Source organism: Ictalurus furcatus, chromosome 16 (genome assembly GCF_023375685.1).
Source record: "Ictalurus furcatus strain D&B chromosome 16, Billie_1.0, whole genome shotgun sequence".
Taxonomy (NCBI): domain Eukaryota; kingdom Metazoa; phylum Chordata; class Actinopteri; order Siluriformes; family Ictaluridae; genus Ictalurus; species Ictalurus furcatus.
The window spans coordinates 24,087,688-24,107,551 of NC_071270.1; the positions used below are offsets into that span (position 1 = coordinate 24,087,688).

At 43.2% G+C, this 19,864-nt stretch overlaps 1 protein-coding gene across 5 annotated transcripts in view; it reads right to left on the reverse strand.

Moving 5' to 3' along the window:
• Positions 1–3,984: 3,984 nt before the first annotated feature.
• Positions 3,985–19,864, reverse strand: part of unc13bb (unc-13 homolog Bb (C. elegans)) — an 84,160-nt gene continuing 68,280 nt past the window's right edge. For 4 of the 5 annotated variants that reach the window (XM_053644710.1, XM_053644709.1, XM_053644707.1 and 1 more), the window contains 15 exons: positions 19,794–19,864; positions 19,447–19,543; positions 19,046–19,189; positions 18,852–18,929; positions 18,694–18,771; positions 12,283–12,371; positions 12,010–12,156; positions 11,528–11,651; positions 11,197–11,247; positions 9,821–9,898; positions 9,314–9,461; positions 7,153–7,209; positions 6,770–6,862; positions 5,179–5,338; positions 3,985–4,699 (listed from right to left, as the gene is read on the reverse strand). The exon at positions 19,794–19,864 is cut by the window's right edge and continues 56 nt beyond it. In XM_053644710.1, the coding sequence (XP_053500685.1) occupies positions 4,414–4,699; positions 5,179–5,338; positions 6,770–6,862; positions 7,153–7,209; positions 9,314–9,461; positions 9,821–9,898; positions 11,197–11,247; positions 11,528–11,651; positions 12,010–12,156; positions 12,283–12,371; positions 18,694–18,771; positions 18,852–18,929; positions 19,046–19,189; positions 19,447–19,543; positions 19,794–19,864 (1,701 nt within the window). In that variant the 3' untranslated portion in view covers positions 3,985–4,413. The remainder of the gene's footprint in view (positions 4,700–5,178; positions 5,339–6,769; positions 6,863–7,152; positions 7,210–9,313; positions 9,462–9,820; positions 9,899–11,196; positions 11,248–11,527; positions 11,652–12,009; positions 12,157–12,282; positions 12,372–18,693; positions 18,772–18,851; positions 18,930–19,045; positions 19,190–19,446; positions 19,544–19,793) is intronic. The other variant, XM_053644708.1, reaches the window with a different exon arrangement.

The window sequence follows — 19,864 nt, forward strand, 5'->3', positions numbered from 1 at the left end:
TGGTTTAGATTTTTTAAATGAAAACTCCAAGAGATGGACAGATGCTCATGGCCAGTGGGCATACAATGAACTTGTAAACAAACGTAGAGGAAGGAGCTGGACATCGTACAACGTGAACATTTTAATAAATCAACACCACTTGAGGTGGGAATCGTAGTTCTCCATGTACATGAAGAACAAACACACCCATTTCCGGGAACGGTCTTTAATGTGCAGCTAGTGCTATTCCTATTACTACTACTACTATTGTTATTATTTTATTACTATTATTATTATTATTACTACTACTACTACTACTACTATTATTATTACTACTATTATTAATAATTATTATTATTACTATTATTACTACTACTACTACTATTATTATTATTATTATTATTACTACTACTACTACTACTCCTACTACTACTATTGTTATTTTATTACTATTATTACTACTACTACTACTATTATTATTATTACTATTATTACTACTACTACTACTACTACTACTACTACTACTACTATTATTATTATTACTATTATTACTACTACTACTACTACTACTACTACTACTACTACTATTATTATTATTATTATTACTACTACTACTACTACTACTCATACTATTACTACTACTATTATTGTTATTACTATTATTATTACTACTACTACTATTATTATTATTACTATTATTATTACTACTATTATTATTAATAATAATTATTATTATTACTATTATTACTACTACTACTACTACTACTACTACTATTATTATTATTATTATTACTACTACTACTCATACTATTACTACTACTATTATTGTTATTACTATTATTATTGTCTGCTACCACTCACACTATTCGGAGGAGCACGGCGACGTCGTTAGTGATACATATATTTCACAAAGTAATCAAGTCACAAAGAGGTGGAATACAAAAATATTACAAATGTGAAAACCAACAAACTGACAAAAACACCAGATTAAAAAAAAGAGCAAAAAACAAAACAAAAAAAACAACAACCACCAAGTAACAGTAATTTAATTTGTTGTGTGTGTGTGAGTGAGAGAGAGAGAGAGAAATCCGACAGAACAACAATATTCAGTATACATTTGTGTGGAGCACATACTACATGTAATTATTTATTTACATTTTTAGACATTTTTAAACATTTGAGGTAAAAAGTAATTTATTGGTGAACACATTTTAATGCCACCAACACCGTGTTTGTTCAGTAGTGGCAGTATATGATGTAAAAAATAATTCCATACATTTATATAGCACTTTTCTAGACACTCAAAGAGCTTTACATTGTATATTGTGATTGTGTGTGTGTGTGTGTGTGGATCTCTTCAACCACTACCAGTGTGTACTGAAGCATCCACCTGGACGATGTGATGGCAGCCACAGTGCACCAGAACACCCACCACACACCAGCTATTAGTGGAGAGGAAAGGAGGGTGATGTAACCAATTCAGGGAATGAGATTATTAAGGGGGAATTTCGGCAGGACACCGGGGTTATAACCCTACTCTTTACGAGAAGTGTCCGGGAATTTTTATTGACCGCAGAGAGTCAGGACCTCGGTTTAATGTATCATCCAAAAGTAGTGTTCCCATCACTATACTGGTGCATTAGGACCCACACAGCTCACAGTGTGAGCGCCCCCTGCTGGCCTCAGGTCACTTCCAGGCGAACTCCAGTGAGAAAGCGATTCGACTCCGAATCGACTCAAATGCAGGAAGTGACTCGAACACGTTGTGTGTTTTGGGTTGCTGTTTTTTTTTTTTTTTAGTAGATGTGAGCTGCCAAACTGAGCCAAAATACCGAGGTGAGATGGTTATAATAATGACATCACTGTAAACTTCAGGAAAGGGACTGCCATTGGTTCGATCATGCGGTCACGCCATTCAGCAGACTTTGTGCTGACGTTATAATATTTTTGCCTGAATTTGTCTGCCAAAAGAGCTGTTCGATGTCCCACTACCCCAGGCCTCGTCTCCGTCCCCGCCTCCCCCATGTACCTCCACTTCGGCATGATCCATTTGATTGATTGAGTGTCTCTTCTGTCCTCTAAATGACTTATTTCACACGTACATGTACTGATCTGCAAAGCATTGTGTTTCGCATTACTTCACCAAAACACCAAAAAAGGTCCACGTTTGTTCTCACACATTTTATTCATTTGGCACTTTTTTTTTTTTTTTTTTTTTTTTTAAACCGACACATTTTATTTACAAACACAATGTCTCACTAAAAAGAAACGTATCAAACACTGGTCATCTCGTACAGACAGAGTGAAATCCCTCGCGCTCGTCTAATACAGAACGGTTCCCATAATAACTGTGGAACAGGTTAAAGGTGCAGTCTGTAATGTTTAAAAGTGTTCCGAGATGTAGAAAAGCCATTCAGTTTCACACAGTACAGTGTTAACTTAGGGGCTCTAATAATGACACGCCGCCCCTTTAAGTGATCGGAATAGAAATATAAAACTGTACTATCTGCACACACCTGATGGTATTTTAATATGGAATTTGTATGACAGGCTCCTTTAATTCACTCCTCCGCACGATCTGGTGCGGACGTGGAGACTGAAAGCAGAAAGGTCATCTGTCGTCTGAAGAACACCGCCTGTACGTGGTTCAGAAGGCACACGGTTAGCGATCGGACCTATCCGTCGGGTTCAGGTTCGTGTACCGCGTTATTCGGAGAGGAACACGTCGTATAATGCTTAAACTGAATAGCGGTGAGAAGTAAAATAAAAACTACAGTCAGAATTTTCACTCAGATTCGACACATTCCACAAAATAAGGCATTTATATAGACGCGGTCAAATGGCGGGTAGTGAAAAAGTGCACGATACAAATAGGGACCCTGTGCATTGGACTGTTTGAGGCCTGTCTGTCTCTGTCTGTCTGTCTGTCTCCCTCCCTCTCTGTCTCTGTCTGTCTCCCTGTCTCCGTCTGTCTGTCTCCGTCTGTCTGTCTCCGTCTGTCTCCCTCTCTGTCTCTGTCTGTCTCCCTGTCTCCGTCTGTCTGTCTGTCTCCCTCTCTGTCTGTCTCCCTCTCTGTCTCGGTCTGTCTCCCTGTCTCCGTCTGTCTGTCTCCCTGTCTGTCTCCCTCTCTGTCTGTCTCCCTGTCTCCACTGTATCCGTCTCCCTCTCTGTCTCCCTGTCTCCACTGTATCTGTCTCCCTCTCTGTCTGTCTGTCTCCCTCTCTGTCTGTCTCCCTCTCTGTCTGTCTGTCTCCCTCTCTGTCTGTCTCCCTCTCTGTCTCTGTCTGTCTGTCTCCCTCTCTGTCTGTCTCCCTCTCTGTCTCCCTGTCTCCACTGTATCTGTCTCCCTCTCTGTCTGTCTGTCTCCCTCTCTGTCTGTCTCCCTCTCTGTCTGTCTGTCTCCCTGTCTCCCTCTCTGTCTGTCTCCCTCTCTGTCTGTCTGTCTCCCTCTCTGTCTGTCTCCCTCTCTCCCTCTCTGTCTGTCTCCCTCTCTGTCTGTCTCCCTCTCTGTCTGTCTCCCTCTCTGTCTCCCTGTCTCCACTGTATCTGTCTCCCTCTCTGTCTGTCTGTCTGTCTCCCTCTCTGTCTGTCTCCCTCTCTGTCTCCCTCTCTGTCTGTCTGTCTGTCTCCCTGTCTCCCTCTCTGTCTGTCTCCCTCTCTGTCTGTCTCCCTCTCTGTCTCCCTGTCTCCACTGTATCTGTCTCCCTCTCTGTCTGTCTGTCTGTCTCCCTCTCTGTCTGTCTCCCTCTCTGTCTGTCTCCCTCTCTGTCTCCCTGTCTGTCTCCCTCTCTGTCTGTCTCCCTCTCTGTCTGTCTCCCTCTCTGTCTCCCTGTCTCCACTGTATCTGTCTCCCTCTCTGTCTGTCTGTCTGTCTCCCTCTCTGTCTGTCTCCCTCTCTGTCTGTCTCCCTCTCTGTCTCCCTCTCTGTCTGTCTCCCTCTCTGTCTGTCTCCCTCTCTGTCTCCCTGTCTCCACTGTATCTGTCTCCCTCTCTGTCTGTCTGTCTGTCTCCCTCTCTGTCTCTATCTGTCTCCCTCTCTGTCTGTCCCTGTCTCTCTCTCTCACACACACACACACACACACACACACACACACACACACACTAGGCAAAGGCCAAAACACTGAGAAAGTAAAAGGGTTACTGAGACAAAATATCACTTGTGGTTGGTAGAGAGAGAGAGAGAGAGAGAGAGAGAGAGAGAGAGAGAGAGAGAGAGAGATTATATTAAAGAAAAACATTTTAAAAAAAAAGTCATCGGAGTGGACGAACGGAAGTACAGGAAGTTCTCGTGAACTTCTCCATCCTCCACATCCATAACACAGGAAACCGGACTGGAGAAACTCCTCACCCGTGAATCCTTCAAACACTAACAAAAAAGCATTAACGTCCACGGTCCGTCCTGTCGTCCTTCATTCCTTCCCCGAGATGAAGTTCTCATCTCCCCTCCTCGGCAGAACGGGTTTCGGATTTCAGCTTGACGAACTCTCTGGCCACCTCGTCTCCTGAGCGCTGGGACAGGATGCGCAGCACGGTCAGCCCCGTGTCGTCCATGTGCACCTGCGAGCCCAGTGGACACCAGCAGGCGCAGCTCGCTCGCTGAGCCACCTCCCGCAGCTGGATGACGGCCACGCCCACCACGCGGTCCGCCCGGCCGAAACAGTAGTCCTTCACGCACACCTGCAGCTCGTAACACTCCGGACCGTCCTCGTTCCCCAGGATGCTGTCGGTCACGCAAAACACGATTGTGTAAATACACAAAAAAAATGATACGACAGTAGAAATGATTTACATTATGCCAAAAATGAAAAAATGTCAAATATAGAAGTAAAACACAAAGAAAGAGAGAACTGTTCTGATGTGTGGTGGGGCCGAATATTTGAATGAGCGCAAGTACGAGTACTGAGTAGCTACGTTTGCGACATTAGCTTTCGCTCACTGGGTAAGCGTTATAGCTTTACATGTACTACGTTAGCAAGTGCTCGAAAGGGCGTTTAACTCAATACAATGGAAAACGAAAATAAAACACGGACAGAGAATAAACTTTCCAGTCGAATAGTAATTCTGGTTCGTTGAATTCATGCAGGGTGCCAATAATTATGATCCGCACCGTATAAGACACAAACTCCACCCGACCGCTTCGTTCCCTCCGTAGTTCAGTCGGGGTGAAGGAAAGACCGCTATACGAGCTCTTTTACTCACAAGTGGAAGGTCTCGTTGAATTTCGGCGCCCAGCTGTTGTTCTTGGATTTGGTGGCGAATTTGCGTTTCTTGTCGCCGAGGTGCGGCCCGATCATCGTCACTTCCACGAAGGGACGGAACATTCCGGACGTCTGCCACCTCAGATCGTTCGCCGCCACCACTGAGCACGGATCCCAAGCACAACAGGGTGAGTCGGGTTAATGACAGAGGCTTAACGGAGCCGAAAAACGAGCTTCCATTTCCACTTCTCTGAACAGTTTTGACGGAGTCTGGAGTTATTATATTCAAACGTGTCCAATCTAATGAATGCAAATAATTAAGAATAATTCCTTTTAATGATAACGCTGTGGAGCATTAGCATGTCTGATAACCAACAATCCCAAGGCCATGAACGTGTTAAATCCACCTGATCCGACGAAGAAGGTGAAGAAGAAGAAGAAGGTGGTGAAGAAAGTGAAGAGGAAGGTGAAGAAGACGGTGAAGAAAGTGAAGAAGAAAAAGGTGAAGAAAGTGAAGAAGAAGGTGAAGAAAGTGAAGAGGAAGGTGAAGTAGGTGAAGAAGAAGAAGAAGAAAAAGAAGAAGAAGAAGAAGAAGAAGAAGAAGAAAAAGAAGAAGGTGAAGAAGGTGAAGAAAGTGAAGAAGAAGAAGAAGAAGAAGAAGAAGAAAGTGAAGAAGAGGAAGGTGAAGAAAGTGAAGAAGAGGAAGGTGAAGAAAGTGAAGAAGAGGAAGGTGAAGAAAGTGAAGAAGAAGAAGGTGAAGAAAGTGAAGAAGAGGAAGGTGAAGAAAGTGAAGAAGAGGAAGGTGAAGAAGGTGAAGAAAGTGAAGAAGAAGAAGAAGAAGAAGAAGAAGAAGAAGAAAGTGAAGAAGAGGAAGGTGAAGAAAGTGAAGAAGAGGAAGGTGAAGAAAGTGAAGAAGAGGAAGGTGAAGAAAGTGAAGAAGAGGAAGGTGAAGAAAGTGAAGAAGAGGAAGGTGAAGAAAGTGAAGAAGAAGAAGGTGAAGAAAGTGAAGAAGAAGAAGGTGAAGAAAGTGAAGAGGAGGGTGAAGAAAGTGAAGAGGAGGGTGAAGAAAGTGAAGAAGAAGGTAAAGTAGGTGAAGAAGAAGAAGAAGAAAAAGAAGAAGGTGAAGAAAGTGAAGAAGAAAAAGGTGAAGAAAGTGAAGAAGAAGAAGGTGAAGAAAAAGGTGAAGAAGGTGAAGAAAGTGAAGAAGAAGAAGAAGAAGGTGAAGAAGAAGAAGAAGGTGAAGAAAGTGAAGAAGAAGAAGAAGAAGAAGGTGAAGAAGGTGAAGAAGAAGAAGGTGAAGAAGGTGAAGAAGAAGAAGGTGAAGAAGGTGAAGAAGGTGAAGAAGAAGAAGGAGAAGAAACAGTTTGGGGGTGTGCTGTTACACATCAAAAGTCAAAAATAAGTCAAAAACAGGATGGTGTGATGAAGTGGAGTTACTTTCCTGTTACAGTACAAAGCACTGACACTAGAGACTCCTTCCATAAATGTTAAATAAACATCTCCTGACTGAAATCTTTACCATTAACATTCGTTACCATAGAAACGATGACCGTCTTGATCTTGGAAAAACGTGCGTGACCCCGATTACTGACCTTTAACCGTGACCTTGTGCTCTCCTGTGCCTGGATGAGTGAACAGATCGATCTGTATGGACACCTCTCCTACTGGCTTATCCACACCTGAGCCTACACACACACACACACACACACACACACACACACACACACACACACACACACACACACACACACACACACACACACACACACTTTCAGAAGGCAGCATGTTGTCATTTTTTCACTAGAGTACCAAGGAAGTTTCAACACTATGTGTTGCATATAGCTGCACCGAGGAGGAGACACAGCATGTAGGTGAACTGAGCTGGGATGAGGGTTGTGTGTGTGTGTGTGTGTGTGTGTGTGTGTGTGTGTGTGTGTGTGTGTGTGGGGTCAAAGGACATCACATTAGCACCTACCCTTGGATGGCTGGACTTTCTCACTAGACGTAATCCTCATCCCATTCCCACCATGCACTGGGACAGAAAAAGCAGCAGAAAGAAAGCACGGCACAGTGAAAGAGACAGTCGCAAAAGAAGCAGAGACGATGAAGAAAAACCATGCGAGAGACAGCAAAAGAGCTGGGACAGCGGGTCCCAGGTGAACAAAGGCAGAAATTGTTTCAGGAGGAAAGCAGACTGGACTCAGTAGTGACCTCTAGTGGCCACTGGCTCATAATGAAACACCTCAGCACCACAGAGTGAGTGAACTTACATGTCGTACCTTGATTTTATAACACGTCTCCCATCAGACAGTACGGTACGGCTTTCTACCGAATACAAGATCAGACCTGAGCCATACTGTAACCGAGTAACCATGCTAAATTTGGTTTTCAGTGTCTTGCTAGGTACCGTTCATACTGAAATGTGGGCGGAGTTTTAACTCTCTACGGCATGAATTACTACATTTACTGTAATTAAAAAACAATGGTTTTATGAATATTTACTCCTTGAATTAGTGTAGGGGTGCAGCTGGTAAACTGTTGCCGGTGTGTAACTGTGTACAGTCTAAAATCACACAAAATGTATGAGATTACAATTTTAATTCCTGCATTTTCCAGACTAGACGTTTGCAAAGGGGTTTTTTTTTTAGCCACCTAGTAAGCATGTAAGCATGTTTAAATGACAAAAAAATAAATGTTAACTTGGCTCAGATAGTGTTTAAATTTTTTTCCTTTAAGTAATTTTGCCTAAATATTGAAAAATGAATCTCGTTTTAAAGCCCCCATGCCATGCCATGCCATCACAGAAAAGGACACGCAAACAGCACTTCCTGCTCATCTGACCCTTTTCCAGTTAGATAGGAAGATTTGTATTATTGAAATAAAAAAATTGGAGATAAATTAATTGTTGCCATATGACAACACCATGCAATAACGGCTTAAAAACACAATCACAGAATTGTCCCAAGAATGACCGAATAAAACACTTAAAAAACCCCACTTTAACATGCTCATAATTTAAACTGCAGCATTACCTCTCCCCCAGTGTCAAAAACGACTCCAAAGGATTCACCCTAAAGGATTCACCCTAAAGGATTCACTCTAAAGGATTCACTCTAAAGGATTCACTCTAAAGGATTCACCCTAAAGGATTCACCCTAAAGGATTCACCCTAAAGGATTCACCCTAAAGGATTCACTCTAAAGGATTCACTCTAAAGGATTCACTCTAAAGGATTCACTCTGCTCTGATTGGTCAGATGTCCCAGTCTGTCGTGATCGGTTTACCGCTGTCAGCGAGCAGCCGATGAAGACCAGAGGCGGGGCTTTTTGTTACAAACCTACGTAGGTGTGTACAGGAAGTGAATCTGGAATCACTAACGACTCGATTCAGCTGTTCAGAATCGGTTCCTTCTTTTGGGAGTCGATAACTCCCAAAAGTCTGTCGTGCGCTTTGATTTTTGAAATTTTGCAGACTTGTTACATTCACAAACAGCTCTATAAACACACTACATGAAAGGTAATCTCTGAAAAACCATAATAGGTACACAGCAATGTTTTCTTGGTGCTATTTCAACTGACTTTAAATCATACTTATGATTCTATCATGTAAATTAAATTGCACTGTAAAATCAGGGCAAACTCCAAATGGCTTCATATTCACTAAACATGCGCACTACTTAGGGTGTATAACAATGGCACTGTAGAACATATTTACTGCACTTTACACTGTAGCCAATAGAAAACCATATTGTTTTTCATCTATTTTAACATTGTGTGACAAAGTTGGAACTCAATATCCTCCTCACCACCACAAAGATGAAAGTATCGCCCCCCCCCCCGTCGCCTTGTTTGACTCGCTTGCCACTGTATAACAAACTGTGCTCAATAATTCCTCCTGCGAGGAAGAAGAGCAACATCACAATCACGTATTTTCAGGTGAAAATGTCTGTTCGATCCATACGCATTTGACTAATCTGTTTAGGTGGTTACATAACGGATACTTCGTTAGTCGATTTGTTCGAGCACGTACTAGTTTTTGTGCCAGATTACAGACTGTACCGTTCTGTCTGATGGAACGACGCTGTGAACGTGCGGCGAGTCATCTTGCGAGAGAGACGGAAAGAGAGAGAGTCATACCCTGGGCGTGCTGCGTGGTGACGAAGGTCTTGATGAGCGTGTCGGTGGTCTGGGTATAAAGGGAGAGGGCGTGACGGAGAGACGAGAGCTCGGCGCTCTTCTCCAGGAAAGCCTTCTTTAACCCGTTTCCTCCAGCGTGAAAGTATTGCTGAGGAGAGAAAAAGATACATGAAGCCCAATCATGGACTACGTTACAACGCTGACGGAGTCATTGACTGATGTGGAGCGGCTGTGGATCAGGTGGTAGAGCGGGTTGTCCACTAATCGTAGGGTTGGCGGTTCGATTCCCGGCCCGCGTGACTCCACATGCCGAAGTGTCCTTGGGCAAGACACTGAACCCCAAGTGCCTCGCATGGCAGCTCTGCTATCATTGGTGTGTGTGTGTGAATGGGTGAATAAGAACCACTGTAAAGCACGTTGTAGAACTGCTAAGGTTAAAAAAGTGCTATATAAGTGCAGTACCCTTTATAAGTAAAGTACTCTCTACCATTACAATGTTTCTGATACCTTTATGGTGTCCAGGGCCACGTCCATGACCGCACACTGCTTAGGCGTGAGGCTTTTGGCTTCCCCAGACATGTGATCCTGCAGTTAGAGAGCAACACACACACACACACACACACACACACACACACACACAACTTATTTACTACTATTTATTATAAATATGAGTAATCTTAATACTACACAAGTCTAAGCTGAGAAATTCTGAAACTATTCTTGGAAAATATGCATTTTATTTAGGTTTTATTTCCTTACTATACTTAAGCATTACTGTTGAATATTTATTACTGAAACTGTTTTTTTCACTAATAAAAAATAAAAATAAAAATTACTGTTTTTTTCCAGCCAGTGCCCACACACACGTATATACATATTTGCATATATATTATATTTAAAAATCAATGGAATGTGGCTATATTTTATATTAAACCCTATCTTGCATTGTTCCATCTCTCCGCCACAATGGAAATCAACTCGTCGGACATTTTCGATCGGTATAAACAAACTATTTTATCGCCCCGAGTCTGTTTTGAGATTAGTCGGGACACCGTTGGGTTTCTGTGCGTAGAGTATCGTGACTCTGTGTTCAGCTGCTGGTGAGCGGGACGATGGGAAAGTGGGGGGAGGGGTGCGAGTCCCCTGCTGGACAAACAATTCACACCGGAACAGAATGTAAACGTACAGTACAGCACGACTAAAGCGTTTCCGATAGTAAAACACCGCATACGACCGCCACAATACAATTCTAAACATTTAAACCTAGAAGCCTGGGCAAATAAATAAATAAATAAATAAAAAAACAGGAAATATGACAAATTGCAAATTCTGAAAGTCCGGAGTGTCGATTTTCATATGAGCCATTAAGCGCTACTGTGGAGAGTGACATCACGAATAAATTCAGTGCTAAGTTAGCCTGTATTCTTTGCTAATGCCAGCTTACACTAACCAGGGTCTACCGCAATTATGTAGGCAGCAAGTCAGAGTCTAGCTAATGGTAAATATTTTCAGGCAACAATCATGCAATTGCTCTAAATTGTTTTCTAACAGTTTTAGATAAGTAGTAAAAAAGTTACTTTTTAAAAGTTAAAAAGTAGCAACTACATTTGTTGTCTTTTGACATATAATCTTCTTTCACTGAAGATGTACAAGTCGTCGGTACTTTGCTCATGTTTTGATCTTTCATGTACTGCAGGGTGTGATTTCTCTGAACCTATTTCTTAAAATTTCATACACCCTCGAAGATGGAGAGCCGTGATCCGTGTTCGACGTCCGGGTCACGGGCTGAAGGATGCCGGATGGAGGAATCGAGCAGGCGCTGACCCGAGTATCGGAAAGCGCTCTATGTTTTAAGTGAAGTCGGTCGTTTTGTACGTGCCTACCTTGAGCTTGGACAGCTGGCCGAGATCTTTGGCAGCGGAAAATATGTTGCCCTGTGAGAGAGGCGGCAAAGACAGAAATGAGAACGAGTTATTGAAATGAACCTAACGTACAAACAGCAAAATCTTTTAACGAGGAGCTAAAAATGGAGGTCAAAAGGTAATGTATTTAAAATGATCGTTAAATACGAGTCGTATTATTTCAGGAACACGTCGAATAGACAGGAAATAAACAGACGCTAAGGTTTTCCCACCTTGATTTACGCCGATGAAGCACGTGAACGTGTGTATAGTGTGTACCATGGAGTGAGAGAAGAAGTAGTGAAACTCTTACGATGCTGTCGTTGCCTTGAGGCAGGACGATGGTCTTCTCCAAACTGTTCATTACGAGTCTCCACAATTCCTTCAGAACCCGCTTCAGAACGGTCTTCTCGCACACCGACGCAAACAGTATCAGACTGAAGACACACACACACAAAGTTACATAATTGTGGAGATGAGGTGGGGTTTTATTGCGTTCTATATAAACTGCACTTGATCTCGACGTCATTGATCACATGTAGAACTTATAACAGCCAGGTTCACTTCTATTATTATTATTATTATTATTATTATTATTATTATTATTATTCAATTCATTTTGGCATTAACATTATAACAGCTGCTGATTTCCTTTATGTTTCCTGAAAAAACTGTAACCAATTCTGCAAATTCCACTGTTTCTCCGCTGTTGCACACACTACATAAATAACAAATGACTATGGTACAGTTCCGAAGTGAACATTTGACGGACAAACAAAAGTAAATCGGACTCACTTTCCGTCCAGGAAATCCATGAGGGGGCGGAGCATGTTGTCAGAATCGACCTCCACTTGGTTTCGGCTGTTGGCGTTCGCCGGCCCTTTAATCTGGTACAGCAGACTCGCCATCTGCCGTGTGCACTCGTCAATACGACTCTGAAAACTGCACAGACGGCAGGTAGGTGTGTTATACAGTGCTGTGTTCCCTCGCGCTCTCGGCACGTATAAGACACGGCGCTGCGTTCCCTCGCGCTCTCGGCGTGTACAAGTAATAAAGTGACGCGCTTACGTGTTTGAAAACGTGGAGCTCAACTCATCCAGCACGTTGTTCAGCTTCACCTGCAGCTCATTGAGGGTGTCGCTGGCTTCGGTGTCCATCTGCGCGCACACACAATCAATCACTCAGTCTTATTTCATCTGTTTCTACACAGGCGCCATCCTGAGATGAGCGTCAGCCGTGTTATAACAGCCGCACCAGTGAGCTCGTTAAAAATCAGACAACCTGAAAGTGAACGTGAAAACCCCAGTGTGACGGAAAACACAAAATCCCCCCAAATCCTCAGTGAGAAGCAGAGCTTCATTGAGAAGTCCAGAGGAAAGGAAAGCGTGCTTGCTTATTATGATGATTAAACACACTACGAGTCATTTTCTTTCAAACACACACACTATACACCTGAACCCACCTTTGTATTGTCGACCTCCACCTTTGTAGGACAAAAATGAAGATAGAAATTTAGTTAAATTGTATAATGCACTGATACACTGCCGCCATTAAATGTGGGAAGGATGTCAGGGAGCCAACAGGAACAGTATTACTGCATTATTTAATAAACCACTCATTCTCAGTGGTTTAATAATAATAATAATAATAATAATAATAATAATAATAATAATAATGCACTCAGACTGCAGGGTTTTGAGACACAAAACAAAAGCCAGACTGTCCTTGCTTTATAAACGACTCACTCATTGATAAAGAGAGGTGTTGCTACAGCGCCTTCCCGAGTGCTCGTCCAATCACGAGAGAGACCCGGTGCATCTGATTTGCATAAAACCGTCTCGTTGGCTGATGACGCTGTTGCGACAGTCACTCCCGACTTAACGCTGCATCCGACCGAAACTCTCCTCGACCATGTGACCATGTCAAATCAACATGGCCGCTCACAACACGGAAAGTCAACGAAACCTAGCAGTTCTTCACCTTTAAACGATTTATACCGTGTATACAAATTCAATGCTTTAGATCGACCGCCACACAGACGTAATCGTTTGTTAAATCGATAACGTTGACTATAAAGCGGATCGCATTTAGGGTCCCGTCCGAAACTATCGGAACGGCGAGGCCGATTTCTTCCTTTGTGCTGTAACGCCAAAGACATTTGGGTTTGAGATCTAAAGATGGATATGAGACGAGAGTTTAGGGTTGCAGCTTTTATTTCCTGGTGTTTACATCTAGATGTGTTAAACAACATAAAACACAGAACCTTTTGCACCACCCAATTTTAGGTGGGTAAAAGTATAGGAACAGATAAGTCGAAGTAAATGAAAAGTAAATAACACTTAATATTTGGTTGCGTATCCCTTGCTTGCAATAACCGCATCAATCCTGTGACTCACTTACGTCAGCAAATCGTTGGTTTCTTCTTTTGTGATGCTTTACCAGGTTTTTACCACAACCATCATGAGTTCCATCATCAATAAAGATTAGTGAGAATGTTCCAGAAGCAGCCATGCAAGCCCAAACCATAACACTACCTCCATAGATGAACTTGTATGTCTTGGATCATGAGCAGATCCTTTCTTTCTCCACACTTTGGCCTTACCATCAGGTTATTCTTGGTTCCAGAACTTTTGAGGCTCGTCTCGGTCTGTCCGATTCTTACTGCTGATGAGTGGTTTGCGTCGTGTGGTATGGCCTCTACATTTCCGCTCTCAAAGTCTTCTTGCGATACCTTCACCCCTGCCCGGTGGAGCTTGATGGTGAGGTCACGGGACTGTTGTTTTGGGCTTTTCTCCACAGCTCTCACAATGTTTCGGTCATCAGCTGTTATTTTCCTTTGCCTAGACACCCCTTCAGTATCTGTTCATCAGTACACCAGTGCTTTCTTTCATTTTCAGGACATTCCAAATCGTTCTACTGGCTATACCCGATGTTTGTGCAATGCCTCGGACTGATCTTCCCCTCTTTTCTCAGCTTAACAGAAACCGCCTTGCTCATCTCCCATAGACAGCTCTCTAGACCTCATGTTGGTTTGTCCTTTTTAACAGCGAATACAGTCTTCACAGGTGAAACCCAGAGCTCAAACCAAGAGTTATTTATCGTCTAAACAAATCAATCTAACAGGACAGCACAAATTGGGTGGTCCGATACAGAAGGTTTGATGTTCTGTCGTTTAACACGTCGTAATATAAATACCAGGAAATAAAAGCTGCAATTCTAAACTCTCGTCTCATTTTGATGTTTTGACCTCAAACCCAAATGTCTTCGGTCTACTGCAAAAACAATGGAACTGGCCTCACCATAATTCTGTGTTCCTAATTCCCACTTCCGAGTTTAAGTCGAACGCAGCACCGTTGTTAGTAGCTGAACTGTGTTTTTGGGAAAGTTACACAAAGCATCTTTTCTCATCATTTTTATTTCATCGGTTATCTAAAACCAATCATTTCACTACGTACGACCAAAACATTGTGATGAATTACTCATGGTATATTTTATGATAATGGGATTTTTAGCTAGCAAGATGAATGTAAGAACGTAGCTGTAAGCCTGCTCTGTACATTAACAGAATAATTGTTGAGTAACAAATAAAATAAACGCTTTTCAACTAGCAAACTGGAAAATTTGTGCGAGTTATCCACCGCCTGTTATTCCACAGACTACCAAGTTAGCCACCAACATTTTGGAGAAGCTGGAGTTAGTTTGGAAACAAGGTTAACGTGGAGTATGGAGTATGGACTACTCGGGACTGCGTGTTTAGTTGGTAGTGTTAAAGTCATGTTCAGGGAATTTACACTGGGTGAATGGAGTGTATGACGGGTATGAAAGTGTGTGTTAGTGTGTGTGTGTCACACAGATTAATCAGAACACAAGCACTCGGAGGAGGTCATGATTCTTCAGGAGATGAAACCGACATCATAAAATATCATAGGAGAAATTCAGTCCAGGCACACGTTGGGGAAAAACACCACCGGTTCTACATTACAAACCTTCTCCATCTCCTCTCCTTCATCATCCTCACGGTCACACAGCTGAGAGAAGGAGGAAGAGCGAGACAACACACGGTTCTGTCAGCCTGTCGCTAGAGGGCACTCGAGACTAACGTTATTCACACTGCTCCAGATGAAACACGGAGACAGTGTCTATTACCTCTGGCACAGAGTTAACCCTGTCTGAAGCACTCAAGCTATTTTTTATTTAAAAATGCCGTACATTACTGTACGTTTTGTGATTGTAGATATACACATGCATGTTTGCACATGGATGTATATATGTGCTTTATCTGAGACCCACCTGGATAGCACTGGTGTCATGCTGGGTATTGAAAAGAAGAAGAAAAAAAACAACATGGAGAAAACAATGAGGAACCCATAATTCAGTGGGACAGAGGGGGAGAGAGAGAGAGAGAGAAAGAGAGAGAGAGAGAGAGAGCGAGCGCGAGAAAGAGAGATGGAGAAAGAGAGAGAGATATGGAAAAAGAGAGAGATGGAGGAGGAGAGAGGTAGAGGAGAGAGAGAGAGAGGTAGAGAGGAGAGAGAGAGATGGAGGGAGAGAGAGAGATGGGGAGGTGGAGAGAGAGACAGAGAGAGATGGGGAGGTGAAGAAAGAGAGAGATGGAGAGAAAGAGAGAGAGAGATGGGGAGGTGGAGAAAGAGAGAGAGAGAGAGATGGAGAGAGAGAGAGAGAGAGAGATGGGGAGGTGGAGAGAGAGAGAGAGAGATGGGGAGGTGGAGAGAGAGAGAGAGAGAGAGAGAGAGAAAGAGATGGAGAGAGAGAGAGAGAGAGAGAGAGAGAGAGAGAGAGAGAGAGAGAGATGGAGAGAGAGATGGGGAGGTGGCAAGAGAGAGAGAGAGAGAGAGAGCGTGGGAGAATCCACTATGAATCTGAATGTAGCTGGACCTGACTATAGAATGAATTACTAAAACTACAGGAACTTTAACTAGAACAGTATACAGAACAGTTAAGTCAAGTCTGATCTATCATAGCCTACAGTTACTACAGCATCCTCACCAACCTTCTCCTCGTCTGATATCAGCTACACACGTATCCAGAGAGACAGCACAGACAATAAAGGAACAATATAATGATAATGTACAGTACACATGCACTGTATCTGTACTGTATATAGACCACGTCAGTTCCTCTAATCGTTTACGGGTTACTGAGTCACGACTCCACCTCTCACACACCCACCTCCAGCTCCTCCTCCTGCTCAGGGTCCACTCTCTCATCCAGCTTCAGTAAGGGAAAGATCAGCACTGTGTAACTGCAGAGCCATTCATCTTACCACAGTTTAATTATTTATTCTGCTACACAGGAAACGATTCCTTCTCTATAAATTAAAACAAAGGAGCTCCTAAAAATCTACACACTACAACGACAAGCAGCTTATATAGTGGGTAGGAAAGGGGAGTGGCTTATGTCACTGAGTCACTGAAGAAGGTGTGGCCTATGAGACTGTCAGTCCATTTAAAGGAAGCACGGATTTTGTTACCGTCAGCCTATTTGAACGTGGCATGGCCTTTAGGTGTGGGCTCTGTGCCTGTCAGTCACAATTATGGAGGCGTGGCCTGTGTGCTTGTAAGTAACAATAAAGGAGGTGTGGCCTAGGTGTGCATCAGTAATTATGCAAAAGGCATGGTCTAAGTACTTGTCAGTAAAAGTGAAGGAGGTGTGGCCTAGGTGCTTGTCAGGCACAGTGAAAGAGGTGTGGCCTAGGTGCTTGGCAGTAATTAGGCAAAAGGCATGGCCTAGGCGCTTGTCAGTAACGAAGGAGGAGTGGTCTATGTGCCTGTCAGTCACAGTGAAGGAGGCGTGGTCTATGTGACCGTTCGTGCCTTTGAAGGACGCATGGCCTTTGTCAGTCCTAGTAAAAGAGGTGTAGATTTTGTGCCCGTCAGTCCAGTCAAACTCCGTCATATACAGAGCCAATAAGCCTGAAACAGCATGGAGAAAGCATAACACTCATTACCCTCGCTTCCTCTGTGGCAATCTGAGGAAAAAGGATAGGAGCAAATATTCCTTACCAACTGATCACGATTAGACCAAAAATTAATACAACAGGAATTTTCCATCATGGCATTTTTTAGCTGATAGCAGTATAGAACACGTGCACACTTTCCACCCTGGATTTAGGTGAACATCCCAAAAGTGAAAATCCTTTGCTTCATCAGCTACTGTATGTGAATATACCCCGAGAAAGAGCAACCAGACACCAGGATTGGATGTAATCTGTTCTCCTCATGCTCTCTAGAAGGACCAGGGTCTGGATGCACACCGAGAGAGGTATTTCAGTAGACCAAACCGTGTACTCGAACAAATACTACGGCAGAGCCGAAAAACACCTGGCTGTAGCTTTTACCGGCTGTCTATCTTTTGAAACATGAACCAGCACGGGTACTGCAGCAGATCCTCTTTTGAGATTCATCTGCCAACCCTTCAGTTCATCATGCTACAACGACAGTCAGTACGTTTACATGGACAGCAGTAATCTATTGACCTTATTCTGAATAAGATAATATTCTGATGAAGGTGTTTACATGAGTCGCTTTTAGAATATTCCTTTCATGTTCTTGTTGTACATGTTGTAGAACATAGATCGATTAACGGCACACGTCATCACGTCCCCACGCCACGCCGTCCGACGTTCCCTCCAGAATTTCACGTATCGACGTACAGTTGGTCTTCGTTATGGGACCGTATACAGTTTTGGGTGTTTTTATTTTTAAATTTACGAAAGCTTCAAGTGCGGTTAATTATTTGTCGTGCTGTACGTGCAAATAGACGACTGCTTGAAGCCGTGGGCTGCGTCCCAAACCGCGTACTTACCGTCTATATAGTAGCTGAGATACATGTATTTCTCCTACTATACAGCAGGCAAGTACGCGGTTTGGGACGCAGCCGTGCTCTCTTGTTTGCCGTCAAACGGTCGAGCGCTGCCGTATGTGTACGTGTCCTGTCGCACAATGCGGTGAAAACTCCCACACGACATAAATAGTGTGATTAAGGTGTTTACATGTCTGTAACGCACTTCGATAATGCGACTAAAACAGGAATACTCCACACGCCTTCATTCCATTTGTGTTTACTTCGAGTATGACATTAATCTGATTAATATCATCAATAATCTCTGTTTACGTGCTAGTTTCTTAATCAGAGTATCGTTTTAATCGGGTTCATATCGGATTATTGTTGTCCATGTAAACGTACTGATTGAATCTTCACTGCTAAAAATCACACATTCACATTTTGTCTGTGAAGATCACATTGTCTCAGAGCACTTAAACCTTTTACACAACTACAACACAAGAGGAACAGCAGTACACACACACACACACACACACACACACACACACACACACACACACACACTAAACTGACAAAAACAACCGTTCCTACAGTATGTTATTTCATTGTGATGAGGCCTCTCTCTAGGTATCTCGTTCATTTCTCAGGTGAGCTCTCGTGTTTCTCCTACCGTACCTGTTTGGCTCCCATCGACTCGAACATCTTCTCAAGCTGAACTCGCAGCTGCTGCACGTTGTTCATCAGGACGCAGGGCTGTTCGACGGAACACGGGTTCGCGTTAGGAAACGGCAAATCCATATAAACGTAAAGCACGGCGTGGTGTAAAGACTCACAATCTTCTCCTTGTCGCAGTAGGACGGGAAACTCTTCTTCAGAATGGCACTGTACTGCAGCAGGACCTTGGCGATGGTCTGATTAGAGAGAGGAAAAAAAAAAAAAAACCATTAAATGATTTTTTTTAAAAAAGCAAACAAACTGAAGTACAGGAAGATAGAGACGAGAGCGTAACGCGTCTATCCGTGTTTACCCGGGCGAAGCGTCGACTGTACAGGGCCATGACCTTGGGGTCGGGGCACTCCAGCTTCTTAATAATCTCAAAGCTCTGGTTGAGTTGCGTGAACACGTCCACCACGGAGCAGGAGAACAGAGCGTGCTCAGATGTCTGTTGGAACTAAAAATTAAAAAAAAAGGGACGTAACAATACGTATGATTTAAAAACGTGTACAGCAGAGATCGTTATGGCATATACAGTGTAGCGTAGGTCACGTGACCAAAAACTAAGTTGAACAACAGTGAAAAAAAAACAACAGTGAACAATGCCGCTCACGTTGCCTCGGCATGCGCGCACGCAGTCACGTGTCAAGTATAGACTGGACTTTATATAGTAATGAACGGGAGGTGTATAAACGTGACTGCTCGGATACTCACGCCGTCCTTCTTGTCTCTCTCGAGGGCACCGTGCATGAACTCCATGGACACGTCCTCGTTCTCGTCCAACCACTGCAGCACGAACTGCATGAACCACCTACACACAATCCGACACGTGACTACCGACACAGAGGAAACCGCAACTTTCCTTACGAACATACAGCACATGCATTACATTAGTAGTACTACCCTTGAAGAACGCTTTGAGTGTAGTAATAGTTGGGGTTTTTTTTTTTTTTTTTTTTTTTTTTTTTTTTTAATACGCTCCCCCTATACGGTTCTTTGGTTCGTCTCTATCTAAGGGAAGTATTAAAGGCTCTAGCTTCCTCCAACAGTGCGACACTCACATGGGGTACTCGGGAACGACTCCTTTGAAGGCAGGCAGATCCTTGACGTACTCGTTATAGAGCCACTTCAC